Genomic DNA, 17550 nt, shown 5'->3' with positions numbered 1-17550 from the left:
GGTTGTGAAATGTGATTGGCAGGGGAGGGCGTGGTTATGTGAGAGGGATTCATTGACGGAGTGCGGTAAGCTCCGCCCCGCCGTGTCGTCGGTGGGCGGGGTCTGCTCGGCGGATGTGTCAGAGTCGGAGGATTTCGGCTGCTGGCGGTGGAAGTCGGAGGTGACAGCGGTCAGAGAGCGGCGGTGGCGGCTGCAGGTGAGGGGGCACTGCAGGACGGGGGGAAGAGCTGTACAAAGTTATGTGTATAGAGCACAGTTCACACTATTCCGTCATGTGCGGCAAGGGAGGTGCACTGCAGACCAGTAATAGGAGGAGGTCAATGCTGACATCAAAACTGAGTTCAAACTTTATACCTTTTGCCCAATGTGGGTTGATCTCCCATTGGGGGGCTCCTGGATGTGGGTCCCCACCTTGGTTCATGTAGTAGATGTCAAGGTGACACTTTTTGGGGGACCCTTGCCTCATCCATCTTTTATTATCAGCAAAGTGAACCCCAAAATCTCGATCTCTGTCTGTGATATTATATATTTGGCTACAAATCTAACCTGATTATTGATAACCTGGTATCAGTAACCTCGAAGGGTAAGGGGCCAACAGAGCCGGATGATGTAATCCGGGGGTCCGTAGCGCTATTATGTGGTCTGCTTTGTTATTCCACCAATTCCTTGTACATTCCCTTCTATATCCGCAGAGACTATAACTGCCCCTTTAAATTAAAGGCGCTGTCCACTGATAACTCGTGCCTAGGTGGTTGTTTCCATGGCATAATATAAGGGCAGATTGGCATGATCTGGAATAATGTGTAGTGTGTCCCTTTAAATTCCTGCTTGCTCTGGGGTGATGAGTCCAGGGGGCGGAGTCAGTGCATTCTTGACCTGTGGGTTCACATTGTGATCTCCCAATTTCTGCTGACAGAGCGGTTAGGATTTTATTATAGAGAAATCATGTGTTTCTCTGTGTCTTGTAATTAGCTTTTCGATTAAGATCTTCCCGGTTGCCGCCTCGTCAGCTGGGAAATCACAGGGAAGGAGTCCTAGAGATGTGAGGCTGCAGCAGACCTGGTGTGTGACATGATGGCGGCCTGCCAGGGCACAGGGCATCTGATGGAGAGATCGCCACATGTTAATTAGAATCGGTTACTAAGCGTGCCGACCGCCAGGGCACATCAGGGTACAATATGTCAGGGGTCAGAGTTTACATCCTGGAAGGAAATGAATACTGACACGTAGTGACTGTAAAGATGGTGTTACACTGTACTGCCAGCACTGTACAGGGCTTAAAGGGAACCTGTCAGCAGAAATTCTCTTAATAAACCACTACTAGTATTTTGCCAAGCAGTTTAACGCATGTTTCATGACCCAATGCGGTGGAATTATCCAGAAAATTTACTTTGAAGTGAGATGTAACTTGGTTGTATAAAGTCAAGTAGGCGGAGATTTTAAAAAAAGAAACTTTTTTACTGTAATGATGGTCCTACACCCAGAGACATCACTATCCAGATCGCCTGAAGTCAGAAGCAAGATGTCTATGACAGAGGAGGAGGCTCAGAGTTCCCCACCTTAACTCCAGTGTTAAACTCTCCGCCTCCTTGACTTTATACAACAAATTTACATCTCACTTTAAAGTCCATTTTCAGGTTGATGCCGTCACCTATTGTCCCGGATACACTCTAGACCCCTTAACCTTGTATTGTCCTGGATACACTGTATCGCCCCCTGTATTGTCCCGGATACACACTAGATCCACTAACTTACCCCCTGCATTGTCCCGGATACACTCTAGATCCACTCACTTACCCCCCGTATTGTCCTGGATACACACTAGATCCACTAACTTACCCCCCGCATTGTCCCGGATACACTCTAGATCCACTCACTTACCCCCCGTATTGTCCTGGATACACACTAGATCCACTAACTTACCCCCCGCATTGTCCCGGATACACTCTAGATCCACTCACTTACCCCCCGTATTGTCCCGGATACACTCTAGATCCACTCACTTACCCCCCTGTATTGTCCTGGATACACTCTAGATCCACTCACTTACCCCCCTGTATTGTCCTGGATACACTCTAGATCCACTCACTTACCCCCCGTATTGTCCTGGATACACTCTAGATCCACTCACTTACCCCCCGTATTGTACTGGATATACTGTAAGTGAGTGGATCTAGAGTGTATCCAGGACAATACGGGGGGTAAGTGAGTGGATCTAGAGTGTATCCAGGACAATACGGGGGGTAAGTGAGTGGATCTAGAGTGTATCCAGGACAATACAGTGGGCGATAAAGTGTATCCTGGACAATACAAGGGTAAGGGGTCTAGAGTGTATCCAGGACAATTCCGGGGGTGATACAGTATATCCTGGACAATACGGGGGGTATCACCCCCCGTATTGTCCTGGATACACTCTAGATCCACTCACTTACCCCCCGTATTGTCCAGGATACACTCTAGATCCACTCGCTTACCCCCCGTATTGTCCAGGATACACTCTAGATCCACTCGCTTACCCCCCGTATTGTTCTGGATACACTGTATCACCCCCCGTATTGTCCAGGATACACTCTAGATCCACTCACTTACCCCCCGTATTGTCCAGGATACACTGTATCACCCCCCGTATTGTCCAGGATACACTCTAGATCCACTTACTTACCCCCCGTATTGTCCCGGGCACACTGTATCACCCCCCGTATTGTCCAGGATACACTCTAGATCCACTTACTTACCCCCCGTATTGTCCAGGATACACTGTATCACCCCCCGTATTGTCCAGGATACACTCTAGATCCACTCGCTTACCCCCCATATTGTCCCGTATACACTGTATTGTTCTGTAAACATCGCTCCATATTGTCCCATCCCGTGCCCTGTCCAATTTCTAAATCTCTTGTTAGAATTGTATCAAAGTCACAAAGGAAAGATACATCACAAGAGCCACCATTGTCCCAGGGGCGTCACATGGAGCCTGCGCCATGACAATTCTTCATGATCTGAGTTGAACTCTTTCGTTGTGACCGCTCTGCGTGTCCTGGGTCCTAGGTAGGAACCAACTAACTAAAGAGTAGAAAGGGTTAAGGTCCATGATACAAATGACAGGTCGGGCTGTAAAGCACAGTCCTAGGATGAACCCTCTCACTTTGGGGTCAAACAGCCCCCGGCTCCCCACCAAGGAGTTGCTTTTAACCCTTTCCTCCCTGTCACACTCCTATGTACAGGCCCATTCCCAGGAATTGCATTAATAAATATAGTCCCGCACTTGATTAACTCCTCATCTCCTGACACGTGGCGGCCCCATAGCAGGGGGTGCGGCGGAGTGACACATCACGCCTCGCTGGTAAGTGTGTCCAGGCCCACGTGTTTACACAGCCAAAGACATGGACATTGCGCCCGGCTTGTTTTGTTTGGCTCTTGCATTATTTATCATCACACCGGCCTGAAACACTGTAACAAAAATCTGCTCTGCCACTTCCAGGACAATAGGATGCAGCTTTTACATTTTCTACTTCTATAGTAACACAAAAATAGGGAACTTGCCCTTCAGGATTCTGGGAAAGCTGAGTGTTAACTATCCTGGTTGTATCTGGATGCCTCGTGAATGGATGATGGCGGAACATGTGACTAGTATAAAAGAGAAAGTTTGAATCCCAAAAAAGAGGAAATAACTTCACGTAGAAGGTTGTGTAGAGTCATACGGTTCGTGGTCACATGACTCTCCTAACCCCCAGCCTTGGATCATGCCGAATTCCTGGGGGCTCAGATCACCACAGTAAGAGCTACATCCAGCTGCAAAGGGATCCGGGAAAGCTGTGTGAGGACCCAGCTGTCCCAGAGACTGATATAAATGCAATACCTTCCAGTGGCCACCTATGTGTAACCAGCTATGACTGCCCCTTTAAGAGCTAGTAGTTGATTTTTGTGAAATTTGGGTGGGAGGTGCGGTTTGTGTTTTAGTTTCGTAACTTGTTTAAATAAAGTTGTATGAAATCTTTATCTGTAAATTACCAGAAATTCTTCCGATAATGTGCTCCAGCCCCCCCCCCCCCATCTTTTGTTTTGGGAAAAGATGGTGTAAATCGGACATGAGACCCCATTCATTTCAGTGGGCATGAGGTCAAAGTTACTGCTGCTCAGCCCAAGGCCCCGAGTGTCTGTACAGTGACGGGAACTGCTGAATTTCACCGAGTACAAGGTCCACCCACCTCACACAGCGCCCCCCCATCATTATTATCCTCTGTAACAGGTCAACATTTCATCTATCAGCAGATCTGAGCCCATCATTTTACACTCCAGTGCTCAAAGACAAACCCAATCCTCGTTACCAAGATTAGTCCACAGCCGAGACCGTGATCCGCAGGGAAAAGCTGTGATTTATATGGACCAAGTTGTAAGAGCTGTAATATGTACAGGAATATACAGTAACCTCTATTATACTGCCCCCTATGTACAGGAATATAACTACTATAATACTGCCCTCTATGTACAAGAATATAACTACTATAATACTGCCCCCATGTACAAGAATATAACTACTATAATACTGCCCCTATGTACAAGAATATAACTACTATAATACTGCCTCTATGTACAGGAATATAACTCCTATAATACTGCCCCCTATGTACAGGAATATAACTACTATAATACCGCCCCCTATGTACAAGAATAGAACTACTATAATGCTGCCCCCTATGTACAAGAATAGAACTACTATAATGCTGCCCCCTATGTACAAGAATAGAACTACTATAATGCTGCCCCCTATGTACAAGAATAGAACTACTATAATGCTGCCCCCTATGTACAAGAATAGAACTACTATAATGCTGCCCCCTATGTACAAGAATAGAACTACTATAATGCTGCCCCCTATGTACAAGAATAGAACTACTATAATGCTGCCCCCTATGTACAAGAATAGAACTACTATAATGCTGCCCCCTATGTACAAGAATAGAACTACTATAATGCTGCCCCCTATGTACAAGAATAGAACTACTATAATGCTGCCCCCTATGTACAAGAATAGAACTACTATAATGCTGCCCCCTATGTACAAGAATAGAACTACTATAATGCTGCCCCCTATGTACAAGAATAGAACTACTATAATGCTGCCCCCTATGTACAAGAATAGAACTACTATAATGCTGCCCCCTATGTACAAGAATAGAACTACTATAATGCTGCCCCCTATGTACAAGAATAGAACTACTATAATGCTGCCCCCTATGTACAAGAATAGAACTACTATAATGCTGCCCCCTATGTACAAGAATAGAACTACTATAATGCTGCCCCCTATGTACAAGAATAGAACTACTATAATGCTGCCCCCTATGTACAAGAATAGAACTACTATAATGCTGCCCCCTATGTACAAGAATAGAACTACTATAATGCTGCCCCCTATGTACAAGAATAGAACTACTATAATGCTGCCCCCTATGTACAGGGATAGAACTACTATAATGCTGCCCCCTATGTACAGGGATAGAACTACTATAATGCTGCCCCCTATGTACAGGGATAGAACTACTATAATACTGCCCCTATGTACAGGGATATAACTACTATAATGCTGCCCCCTATGTACAAGAATATAACTACTATAATACTGCCCCCTATGTACAAGAATATTACTACTATAATACTGCCCCCCTATGTACAGGAATATAACTGCTATAATACTGCCCACTATGTACAGGAATTTCATTACTATAATAGTGAATATTGATGTAGTCAGGCTTGTGGTGATGATAATGTGTTGATGTGTATAATTACGGTATTACTTATATCTAGGTAATTAGAGGTCGGTGTGACATAATCACTGCTATCCGTTGCTGGATCTGCTTCTAATCCTTCTTTTTGGCACTGGCCCTGGAGGTTATTTCCTTGTTCCGTCTCTAGCTGTGTTGCAGGTAGTTCTGGCGCAGTGTGTCAGGGACACCGGATTTGCGTAGTGTGACATGGAGAAACAGCTGGAGCAGACAGTTATTTACCGTCCTATGAGTTTCATGATAAATCTGTACCCCAGGGGTCGTGACCCCCTCGCCCACCCCATAAGGCTTATATGTTTTCTCTCGGATCCTGTATGGTTTTCGAGACGCATCTTTATCGGTTCTGCAGTTAATAATTGGTGGAGCGGCTGTAATGTGGACAGCGGCTCCACTGATAAGTAATGATGATGACTTTACCTCATGAGACTTTGTACCCCCATAAAGCCGGGGAGCAGTAGTGGAGCGATGTCTTTAATTGCTGTTACCTGTGTCCATCCATCTGGGGAAAGGTTCTGTACTATAACCCTTTGCATCCAGTGACTCTGGGCTGTTTACTATTATATTTATCTTTGATTTTAATTTTGTGGGGGGTTTGCAATTTATATTTGCAAATAAAGATTCTGCTGCAGCTATTAGGAAGTGTTCTAGCTCGCCCTAAATGCTTTATTCTCTTGGTGAAGGTCAGTTCTTCTCTATGATGTACTATATGACCGTGCTGATAGTTAAAAGTGAAGTATGGAACAGATAGATACTTCCTATTATCTCCAACAGCCTCTGTCTATCCTATCTCGCCCCAAGTGCTTTATTCCCCTCAGTACATGTCAGTACTTTTCTATGATGTTTTATATGACGCTGCTGCTTTTGAATGATAGAAGTGAGACAACTGCACTTACAGTGGCTGCTGTAGATAAGTTTCTATCGCACCCCAAGTGCTATAGTCCCATCCGTACAGGTCAGAACTTCTCAATAATATAGTATATGATAATCAGAGACACAGGCTGCTGGAGATAATAGAGGGGTTCTATTGCACCCCAAGTGCTTTGTTCCCATCAGTACAGGTCATTACTTATGTATAATGTCCAATAAGATAATTGGAGACATAGGCACATACAGAGCTTGCTGGAGATTATAGTAGGTTTCTATCTCGCCCCAAGTGCTTTTCCCCCATCAGTACAGGGCAGAGCTTCTCTTATAATGTCCTATAAGATATAATCTGAGAAACGGGCACAAGCAGAGCGTTGCAGAGACTTGCCCCTAGCCCTAGGTTGGGCAGTACACCCTGTGCTACCGAAAGTATATGTCACTATACGCATGTATTATTTTACTAATGAATGAAGAGAAAGTTGCCCAACGTTTTTTAGTTACTGAAATTACGTCTCCCTGATTTGAGGAAAAGGATTGCATGCAAATCACATTGACGCCTGGCAAGTTTTAGCACTTCCTCACTTGTCACTAATAGTTCCAATGCAATTACCTAGTGATGGCGCCGCGTTCTAGGGAGGTGACATTTACAATGGGTCTTGTGCTGAAGCTGTAGGGGTTAAAAATTTTGGTTGACCTATTCTGAGACGTTCGGAACCCCACTAGACAATTTGACAAAAACCCTCTAGCGCTCTAATCATTGGCCCATGGGCTTGGTTCTCCAAGATACACGGATGACTTCTCCATTGGGTTTATTGAAGGCAGAAACAACGAAGTAGAAATGGGTCATTGTACTGAAATGGTGGAAGCTAATTGGTTAACATGAAGCACCTAAGATCTTTTAAACGGGTCTTTGGGTTGGGCACTTGAGGACCCTCCAGGTCACCTGGGCATTTGTGCCTATAATCTGCCCATAAGGTGGAAGTCCATGTAGGTCCCTCCCTTTGTGTACTGTATGGACTACCTCACCCCATGTTTATATGCACGTGCGTCAGAGGATTGTGCAGAACATGGGTAACGCTGACACCGAGGAAACCTAGATGTTCTAGATAATGACTGATTGTAAATAATCTACAGATAGACTTTACATGGCTGCTTCACCCCCTCCTCAAGAGTCACATTTACCCCACATAGATAATACCTTGTGTTAATTAGGTTATGTGCAGAACGCAGATGACCTGCCATCAACAACGCAAAAAGAAACCTTCCTGATTACACTTTTTTTTTTTTTTTTGCTTAGTAGGAATGATTGTGTAGTTTTGTGCTTTTGCATGATAACAATAAAGCTTCAATTGTTCAATAGTAGGAATGTTTTTGAATTTCATACAAAAAAAATTTAAATTATTCTCTGATGGGATATATTGATGAGGGCCCAAAAAAAGTTCAACTAGTCCTATTGTGTCTCCAGAAGGTATCGGAATGTGGAATTCTGGATGAAGGACTCATCTTTTTCCAAAAATGGGCAAATTCAACTAATGTGTAATTCAGAAAATTATGGAGCCACTATGTTACTGAACAGAATTTGGCTCAGGATGTTTTAAGGGTGTTCTGGTTTTGACCCGTTAACATTGTTGCAAGCGTTGCTACATCTTGGAGTGCCCTCCATTGAGTGGCAGCTGACACTGGCGAGTGGCACCAAAAGGCAGGCACGGACAGGGTCAGCGGACAAGCTGAATCAGGACAGGCAGGTCAAGAGACTCTGGTGTATGTGGCACCAAAGGTACAGACAAAGAAGTGGTCAGGGGACAAGCCAAGGTCAGGATAGAGTTTCTGATTAACATAGTAGGGGCAATAGATCGGGGCCGGCAGATTGGAGGCAAATCTATCAATCAGCCGAAGCCTGAGCAAGCAGATCAAGGTAAGAGTTGTGAGGTCAGACACTTGAAAATGGACAAACGTTTGTGGAGAACTTTGCAGGTGACTGGTAACGTATTGCTTAGGCACCTTCCCACAAGAGAAGGTGCCTGTAACCTTTCTATTCAGGTAGAATTAGGTGCTGGCAGCTGCTAGTAGAGTGAATGTGGTAGCTCTATATTTATCTGGGGGGGCTTATGCTTTAACTTTTTTATATATTTTTTTTAGCTTTACTTAAATATATTTCTTTGACATTTTTGGGTTTTCCCGATACATGTTTTCTGTTGCTTCTGGATTGTTTACCTACTGGTGGCCCCATGGAGGAAGTGGCAGCTCGGAATCTGCGTGTTCTGCCAACGTCTTGCGTTGTTTGCACACACTTCGTGTGGAGTGTGTACTTTTGGGGATTGTCTTTACTGATTTGTCGTGTGCTCAAGCTCAATGCCATCACGTCTCAAGACAGAGCAGCTGGAGGGGGAGATCTATGCATGTAAAGGGGCGACCTACCGATTGAGGACCTACCTAGTGAGGAAAGCGAGAGCTATAGATTGGGGAGTTTATTTCAATTTCACTTTTTTAACACTTTACTCTAAATTCATTGATCCCGGTTAGATCATGTCTTACTTTTTGGAAATTGAATTTTTGGAACATTTTTTGTTTTCTACATCACTCCTCACACAGGGATGTGCCCGGGGCTGTATGAGTAGCCCAGAAGGGGATGGATGATACTCATGTAGATGATGACACGGGCTTATTAGCTGATGGGGCGGAGCGTCCTGTGGGTATCTAAACCCCTGTGCTCACTTCTTGTATGTATCCTCCTACCCCAGGGACCGGTGAGCACTGACTTTCTCATCTCAATACTCTGTTATGTATATAGTACCAGACTTTGGGATTTACAGGAGCATCGATTGGGATGGGGGGGGGGGGGGCGCTCTAAATCTTGTACATTACGGTGTCAAACATTAATGTTCATGCAAAAAAAAAAGACATTTGTTTAAAAAGTATTTTTTATTATTGATTTTTATTAATTACTATTTATTTAGATTTGTTTAAAGGAAATGTCCACTAGGGTCACTGGCTTATAAGCAGATATTTATCTTTCCTGCGCTGCCTCCTTAGGGGGAATTTGGTATTACACAATGTCTATTGAAATCAATGGTCTGTTCTTATAATATCTGGCTGTGCGGGGTCCTCCACAGGTGGAGGTACTATTTATAGCTGCCGGATACACAATATCACCTCCGGGACATCCATATGCAGAACAGTACAAATCTGTATCCACTGGGGATTATAATCTGATAATCTGCATGAATTCCTGTGATAAATACTCTGCGTCCTTCCTCATTACAGAAAGAAATCTATTTTGGGCATTTGGCTCTTATTTCCACCATTGCTCAATATTGTCATGGCACCTCAATGCCCGGGTTATGTAATGCCCCCTGGCATCCATGCTGTAACCTGGTAGAACCAGTACACTAAATAAAACTGGCCTCCATTTTGTCTCACTATGCAGACAGGAAGAGTGAGCCCCATAGCAACCAATTGTATCACTTCTTTCATGTTCTTAGCTGCTCTGGAAAAATGAGAGCTCTCTCCTGATTGGTTGTTAGTGTTTACAGCCACTTTCTGTAGCTGAGGCCTAAATGGCTTTGCCAAACCCTCCTATTTAGCCCATTTTTGAGGATCGGACTGTATAATATCACAATGTCTGATATTGCCATGAAGGAGGGAGCCCAGTATCATAAATTAAAATATCTCCCCTTCTATTAAATGCACATTACTGGTGAAAAACATAGGAAAATCTTCTCCAATGCTGCACCTCCATGTCCGCCTCTGTGTGACACGTGACATCCTGAAGCTGACAGGATGCTGTGAATGAGGGGAGTGTGTACTTTATCACCAGGGGGGGGGGGGGGGGGTCCACACAGAGTAAACACGCTATTATTCTGCTGCGTACAGTAGGATGTGCCCGGCCCAGGTGGATTCATCAGACCCCATTGTCTGTGTGTGACTGTCTGCATATATTTAAAGGGACGGGAGGACTGAAAAGGTCTGACCTGTATAACGCCTGTGCTTTGCCTTTAAAACAACAAAACGCTCAAAAATAGGAAAAAGTAACAAATTGGTTGTAATTGTATTAATTTGATACAAATTGTCTTTTCTCGGATCTAATCTGATTACCTGTGACATTTGACGTCCTCCTTGTGGTAGAGAACAAGCCCCAAGCGCTGACAGACCTTTCCCTGTCTCTAATGGATAATCAGGTTATTGAAATCAGACCCATAGTCATAGAATGAAGGTGGTGGTGGTGGTGGGGGGAATGATATCCATCTGATGGATGTATGAATAATAACATGAATCTTGAGCCCCCCTGCACTGCCCCATTAGAGTGTACCACATTTTTTTTTTTTTTTGGATGTACCTGTAACATGGGACATGCAGCACATTTCTTTTGAGCTTTGCAGGTTAAATTTGGTGGGCGTTCCGACTGAGCATCGAAGCGCCCCCCTTCAGTGCAGAAATTTGCGTTGCATGAAGTATAATGCAGCTGCGCCACAAAATGTGCGTGCAACAAAAAAGTGATTCTTCTTAAACACCTGTGCAAGAAGTTTGCACCAAAAAGAATGTGCAAAGTCTGGCGCAAGGCTCTTAGTAAATGTTCCCCAAGTGAATCCACCAGCAGAAAAGTGAGTGCAACTCAGGAGTATAACCCAGGATCAGTACAGAATAAGTAATGTCATGTATGTACACAGTGCACCAGCAGCAGAATAGTGAGTGCAGCTCTGGAGTATAATACAGGATATAACTCAGGATCAGTACAGGATAAGTAATGTCATGTATGTACACAGTGACTGCACCAGCAGCAGAATAGTAAGTGCAGCTCTGGGGTATAATACAGGATGTAACTCAGGATCAGTACAGGATAAGTAATGTCATGTATGTACACAGTGACTGCACCAGCAGCAGAATAGTGAGTGCAGCTCTGGAGTATAATACAGGATGTAACTCAGGATCAGTACAGAATAAGTAATGTCATGTATGTACACAGTGCACCAGCAGCAGAATAGTGAGTGCAGCTCTGGAGTATAATACAGGATATAACTCAGGATCAGTACAGGATAAGTAATGTCATGTATGTACACAGTGACTGCACCAGCAGCAGAATAGTGAGTGCAGCTCTGGAGTATAATACAGGATGTAACTCAGGATCAGTACAGGATAAGTAATGTCATGTATGTACACAGTGACTGCACCAGCAGCAGAATAGTGAGTGCAGCTCTGGGGTATAATACAGGATGTAACTCAGGATCAGTACAGGATAAGTAATGTCATGTATGTACACAGTGACTGCACCAGCAGCAGAATAGTGAGTGCAGCTCTGGGGTATAATACAGGATGTAACTCAGGATCAGTACAGGATAAGTAATGTCATGTATGTATACAGTGACTGCACCAGCAGCAGAATAGTGATTGCAGCTCTAGGGTATAATACAGGATGTAACTCAGGATCAGTACAGGATAAGTAATGTCATGTATGTACACAGTGACTGCACCAGCAGCAGAATAGTGAGTGCAGCTCTGGGGTATAATACAGGATGTAACTCAGGATCAGTACAGGATAAGTAATGTCATGTATGTACACAGTGACTGCACCAGCAGCAGAATAGTGAGTGCAGCTCTGGAGTATAATACAGGAAGTAACTCAGGATCAGTACATGATAAGTAATGTCATGTATGTACACAGTGACTGCACCAGCAGCAGAATAGTGAGTGCAGCTCTGGGGTATAATACAGGATGTAACTCAGGATCAGTACAGGATAAGTAATGTCATGTATGTACACAGTGACTGCACCAGCAGCAGAATAGTGAGTGCAGCTCTGGAGTATAATACAGGAAGTAACTCAGGATCAGTACAGGATAAGTAATGTCATGTATGTACACAGTGACTGCACCAGCAGCAGAATAGTGAGTGCAGCTCTGGGGTATAATACAGGATGTAACTCAGGATCAGTACAGGATAAGTAATGTCATGTATGTACACAGTGACTGCACCAGCAGCAGAATAGTGAGTGCAGCTCTGGAGTATAATACAGGAAGTAACTCAGGATCAGTACAGGATAAGTAATGTCATGTATGTACACAGTGACTGCACCAGCAGCAGAATAGTGAGTGCAGCTCTGGAGTATAATACAGGAAGTAACTCAGGATCAGTACAGGATAAGTAATGTCATGTATGTACACATACATGGGGTATAATACAGGATGTAACTCAGGATCAGTACAGGATAAGTAATGTCATGTATGTACACATACATGGGGTATAATACAGGATGTTGTTCAAAATAAGCATGGGCACTAACAAGGTAGATGTACATACAATGTTGCAGTATTATAGAGATCGCTAGTACAGAACCTCGTCTGTTGGAAAGTCTCTTGATGCCACAAAACAAGTTGTTTCTCTTCTTGGAGATCAGTTTTAATGATCTTATCTGTAGTTGGTGCCAGTAAAGGAGAAGCACAGAAGCCGGGGCGGTCCCCGGGGCCACTGTCTGGATTTCTCTGTGCAGACTCTCCTCCAATACTGAAATGCGGGGCACATAATGGCTTCTGGTGGCGTCTCCTCCAGCGTTACATTGTATCCACAGCTGGAGGAGTTTACTTACAATTTGTTACATCATTTGTAAAGCTTTGTTTGTTTTTTCTATAGGGTTGACGCTCATAGCTGTATATAAAGGTTTCCATAATGTCCCACGACCACCATACCATGACCACCTCTGATCCACACGCTGGTCACCAACATCCCACCACAGCCGGGCACCACCATGGGGGTGGTGGTGGTGGCGGCGGGGGAGGAGGAGGAGGGTCCATGCACATGATGGTGAGTACCGCTCCTTATATGAGGGGGATGCTGCTTGTGGGGGAGGGAACGTTGAAAAACACCCAACTTTCCCAGAGTGTCAATTCTATAAAGTTAAACAGTGATACAAAAGATGGGTTCAGTAGAATCTTAAGTGACATCCTTCTAGACAACCACTGACTGCCTCTTATTTATTTTTCTGCACAGCCAATGGCGTTTTACTTTGGATACGAGAACGTGGAGCTTCTGTTCTCAGGACTGGTGATCAATACGCCGGGAGGTCAGTATCTGCACTGCCAGTAGGTGGCGTATCCCACCCCTCATTACAGTGAATATCTCAGCAGACAAGCATCTTCCCTATACCCCTGTTGACTGCAGGATCAGACTACACAAGGGTTTGTAGTCTGTAACCATAGACGTGCATGGGTCTTCCTAGGAGCTGCATACACAGAACAGACTTGAAACATTGCTCCATTTTATTAACCCCTTAAGGACGCAGGGTATTTTTGCTAATTTCTCGCTCTCCATCTTCAAAAATCCATAACTTTTTCATTTTTCCGTGTACAGAGCTGTGTGAGGGCTTATTTTGTGCGTAACAAATTTTACTTTCCCATGATGTTATTTATTATTCCATGCCATGTAGTGGGAAGCCGCAAAAAAATTCCAAATGTGGAAAAATTGAAAAAAACTGCATGTGCGTCATGTTCTTGTGGGCTCAGTTTTTACGACTTTCACTCTGCGCTCCAAATAACAACTCTACTTTATTCTTTGGTTCGGTGCGATCGCGGTGATACCAAATTTATATAGGTTTTATTGCGTTTTAATACATTTTCAAAAATTAAACGAATGTGTACAAAAAAGAAAAAAAATTTTTTGCCATCTTCTGACGCTAATAACTTTTTCATACTTTGGCGCACGGAGATGTGTGAGGTGTCATTTTTTGCGAAATGAGCCGACGTTCTCATTGCTACCATTTTGAGGACTGTGCGACATTTGGATCATTTTTTATTACATTTTTATGTCATCTAAAAAGGTGTAAAAGTCGCGTTTTGGACATTTGGGCGCCATTTGCCGTTCCGGAGGTCACCGCCGTCAATAACCGTTTTTATATTTTGATAGATTGGGCATTTTGGGACGCGGCGATACCTAATGTGTCTGTGATTTTTACTATTTATTATATTTTATATCAGTTCTAGGGAAAGGGGGGTGATTTGAACTTTTAATATTTTATTATTTTTTTACATTTTTTAAACTTTTTTTTTTCTTTTTTTTCCCCACTATTTCTTAGACCATCTAGGGTACATTAACCCTAGATGGTCTGATTGCTCCTGCCATATACTGCAATACTACTGTATTGCAGTGTATGGCATTTCTGCTCACTATACATTACAATGAGCCACAGGCTCATTGTAATGAATATGCAGAAGCCATGTATCCTCGGGTCAAACGAAGACCCGAGGTTACCATGGCAACCGATCGCCGCCCCCCGATGACGTCCATGCGCCGCCAAATTTAAAGTGCCGCCGGCGACTTTGCCGGCGGCAAAGAAAAGGTTAACACCCGCGATCGGTGCAAGCACCGACCGCGGGTGATAGCGATGGGTCTTTGCTGCGATATGCAGCAAAGCCCATCTCTGTATGAAGAAGGCTCAGCCCGTGAGCCTTCTTCATACACCCTTCATAGCTCCGTGGCGGATATATCCGTCAGGGAGCGTGAAGGGGTTAAATGTATTAATAGAAGATAAGTTAGTTGCAAAAGTGTACACACCCTTTGATGAAAGATAATGCTATACATAGGATCAGTGGGGTCTGACTTCCAGGGGTGCTTCATCCCAGCTGTGAATAGGACTGTACTGTAGTCTGTACATGAATTTCAGGTGTCACTGTGCCGCAGCACTAAATCCAGCATTTCTGGGGTGCCTGGAGTTGGGACCCCACTAATCATAAAGGTTTGTCCCGCTCTAGCAATATGTCATCACGTTGTGATGGGATTAATCTTTTAAACAAAGCAACAGTGCAAATCTCTCCTTAGCATGAATGTTTTGTTACAGTGTATCAGTCCAGCTACACTATATACACATGATGGGATTGTGATGTATGTGTCTTTCCATCCTGCCCGTATAGAGATGGCCGGAGCCTTTGTAGCGGTGTTTCTGCTGGCAGTGTTGTACGAGGGGCTGAAGATTGCACGGGAATCCCTACTCAGGAAATCTCAAGTTAGTATCCGTTATAACTCCATGCCAGTACCCGGACCCAACGGCACCACCCTGATGGAGACTCACAAGACTGTGGGGTAAGACTTGGGGTGGGGTTTGACAGGAGAGAATATGAACATCCCCTTTAAAACGTGCCTTATATGAATTTTTCTTCCCTCCCCCCAGACAGCAGATGGTGAGCCTCCCCCACGTTTTCCAGACATTTCTCCATATTATCCAAGTAGTGGTCAGCTACTTCCTGATGTTAATATTCATGAGCTACAACGCCTACCTGTGCATCGCGGTGGCAGCCGGAGCCGGCACCGGATATTTCCTCTTCAGCTGGAAGAAGGCGGTGGTGGTGGACATAACCGAACATTGCCACTAATGCGGGACCACCACACTAGGGTTTGGCTGATGGGACATCTAGTGACAACAAAGAAAACCTCCTCTCCCGTAGAGATGATGGGTGACCAACTCAACAAACGTCTCCTCTGATGCCTTCACGTCCTGTCAATGTCCTCCTATCTGAGGACTCCTTGACCAAGCCTTGACCAGCAGTGGATTCCTTATGGAGTGTTCCTTGAAGAACACTCCCAAATTGTCATCCATTTCTCTTCCCTGGACTCTTTAATTGCTACCAGTAGGGGGCTCTGTTGGCACATATCAAGCCTTAAATTCTAGTTGCGGGTAGACTTGGTGGCATCCTATTGGCCGATTCCTCCAGATATTACTCAAATTCTTCTACAATCATTGGCATCTTCTTATCATTGTGATTCATCTCGATCCCTCTTACATGTGATTCGGAAAAATTCTATAAATAAATCCCCTCCTGGGTGCACAGTGTCCGATCATGGATGACCAATGCCGTAAAAGCCCCTCCCCTGCATAGTCCCGCCCATGAGGGGCAGTCCAAAGCCTCTTCCTGACAATTAGTGCAGTATTGCTCATAGAATCAAGGATAAATGAAGCTGTGTAGATGACATTTAATATAGAAAGCAGAAATCTACCAATTTTTTTTGAAGTTTCACCTTTTTTTATTTAGAATCTTATTTTGGTTTTTATGTATTTTTTTTTTTTTTTTTTTAGTACAAAAAAAGTGAATATTTTATTACATGTATGAATTCTTTTTCCAATAGTTGAAACCTCAAAAAAGGAAATCTTCAATCCTTTTAATAAAATGTTAATAATGACCTGTGTGCTTATGTCTTTTTCAACTTTTTTGGTAAAATATTTTCTAATTTGTGTGTGAGTGACATCTGCTGGTGCTGCAAGTCAGTGCAGTTATTCTGATTTCCTGTCACCGGGAGGCTTTATGGATGAGGAGAGATTAAAAACCAGGATTTCAAAAGTGCTGAGGTTTTGCGCTGGAAGATGGGCAACATTCCCTTCTTGTTCAAAATAAAGTACCCCAGTATTGTGGGAACATTTCTGTTTCAGGGGTATAATTCACATCAAAGTTGCTGACAATTTGTTCTAACGCCCAACAATCTAACTCAGGATCAGTACATGATAAGTAATGTCATGTATGTACACAGTGACTGCACCAGCAGCAGAATAGTGAGTGCAGCTCTGGTGTATAATACAGGATGTAACTCAGGATCAGTACAGGATAAGTAATGTCATGTATGTACACAGTGACTGCACCAGCAGAATAGTGAGTGCAGCTCTGGGGTATAATACAGGATGTAACCCAGGATAAGTACAGGATAAGTAATGTCATGTATGTACAGTGACTGCACCAGCAGCAGAATAGTGAGTGCAGCTCTGGGGTATAATACAGGATGTAACTCAGGATCAGTACAGGATAAGTAATGTCATGTATGTACACAGTGACTGCACCAGCAGCAGAATAGTGAGTGCAGCTCTGGGGTATAATACAGGATGTAACTCAGGATCAGTACAGGATAAGTAATGTCATGTATGTACACAG

At 43.9% G+C, this 17550-nt stretch overlaps 1 protein-coding gene across 1 annotated transcript; it reads left to right on the top strand.

The window, feature by feature from the left end:
- Positions 1-56: 56 nt before the first annotated feature.
- Positions 57-16810, top strand: SLC31A1 (solute carrier family 31 member 1). The gene is made up of 5 exons (XM_072125323.1): positions 57-196; positions 13274-13444; positions 13631-13703; positions 15547-15715; positions 15804-16810. Exons 2-5 carry the CDS (start codon positions 13310-13312, stop codon positions 16003-16005), a joined length of 579 nt encoding a protein of 192 aa, XP_071981424.1. The 5' UTR covers positions 57-196; positions 13274-13309; the 3' UTR covers positions 16006-16810.
- The last annotated feature ends 740 nt before the right edge of the window (positions 16811-17550 follow it).

The sequence above is a fragment of the Engystomops pustulosus genome, chromosome 9, assembly GCF_040894005.1.
Source record: "Engystomops pustulosus chromosome 9, aEngPut4.maternal, whole genome shotgun sequence".
Classification (NCBI taxonomy): domain Eukaryota; kingdom Metazoa; phylum Chordata; class Amphibia; order Anura; family Leptodactylidae; genus Engystomops; species Engystomops pustulosus.
Note: the sequence above shows the minus strand (reverse complement) of the source record. Positions and strands in the feature narration are given on the sequence as shown.

What these genes read in the sequence shown, in the direction of transcription:
- SLC31A1 (XM_072125323.1), top strand. Translation starts at nt 13,310, where the DNA reads ATGTCCCACGACCACCATACCATGACCACCTCTGATCCACACGCTGGT. An exon ending in GAGGGTCCATGCACATGATG is followed by an intron (nt 13,445 to 13,630) that starts GTGAGTACCGCT and finishes TTTTCTGCACAG; the next exon opens with CCAATGGCGTTTTACTTTGG. An exon ending in GGTGATCAATACGCCGGGAG is followed by an intron (nt 13,704 to 15,546) that starts GTCAGTATCTGC and finishes CTGCCCGTATAG; the next exon opens with AGATGGCCGGAGCCTTTGTA.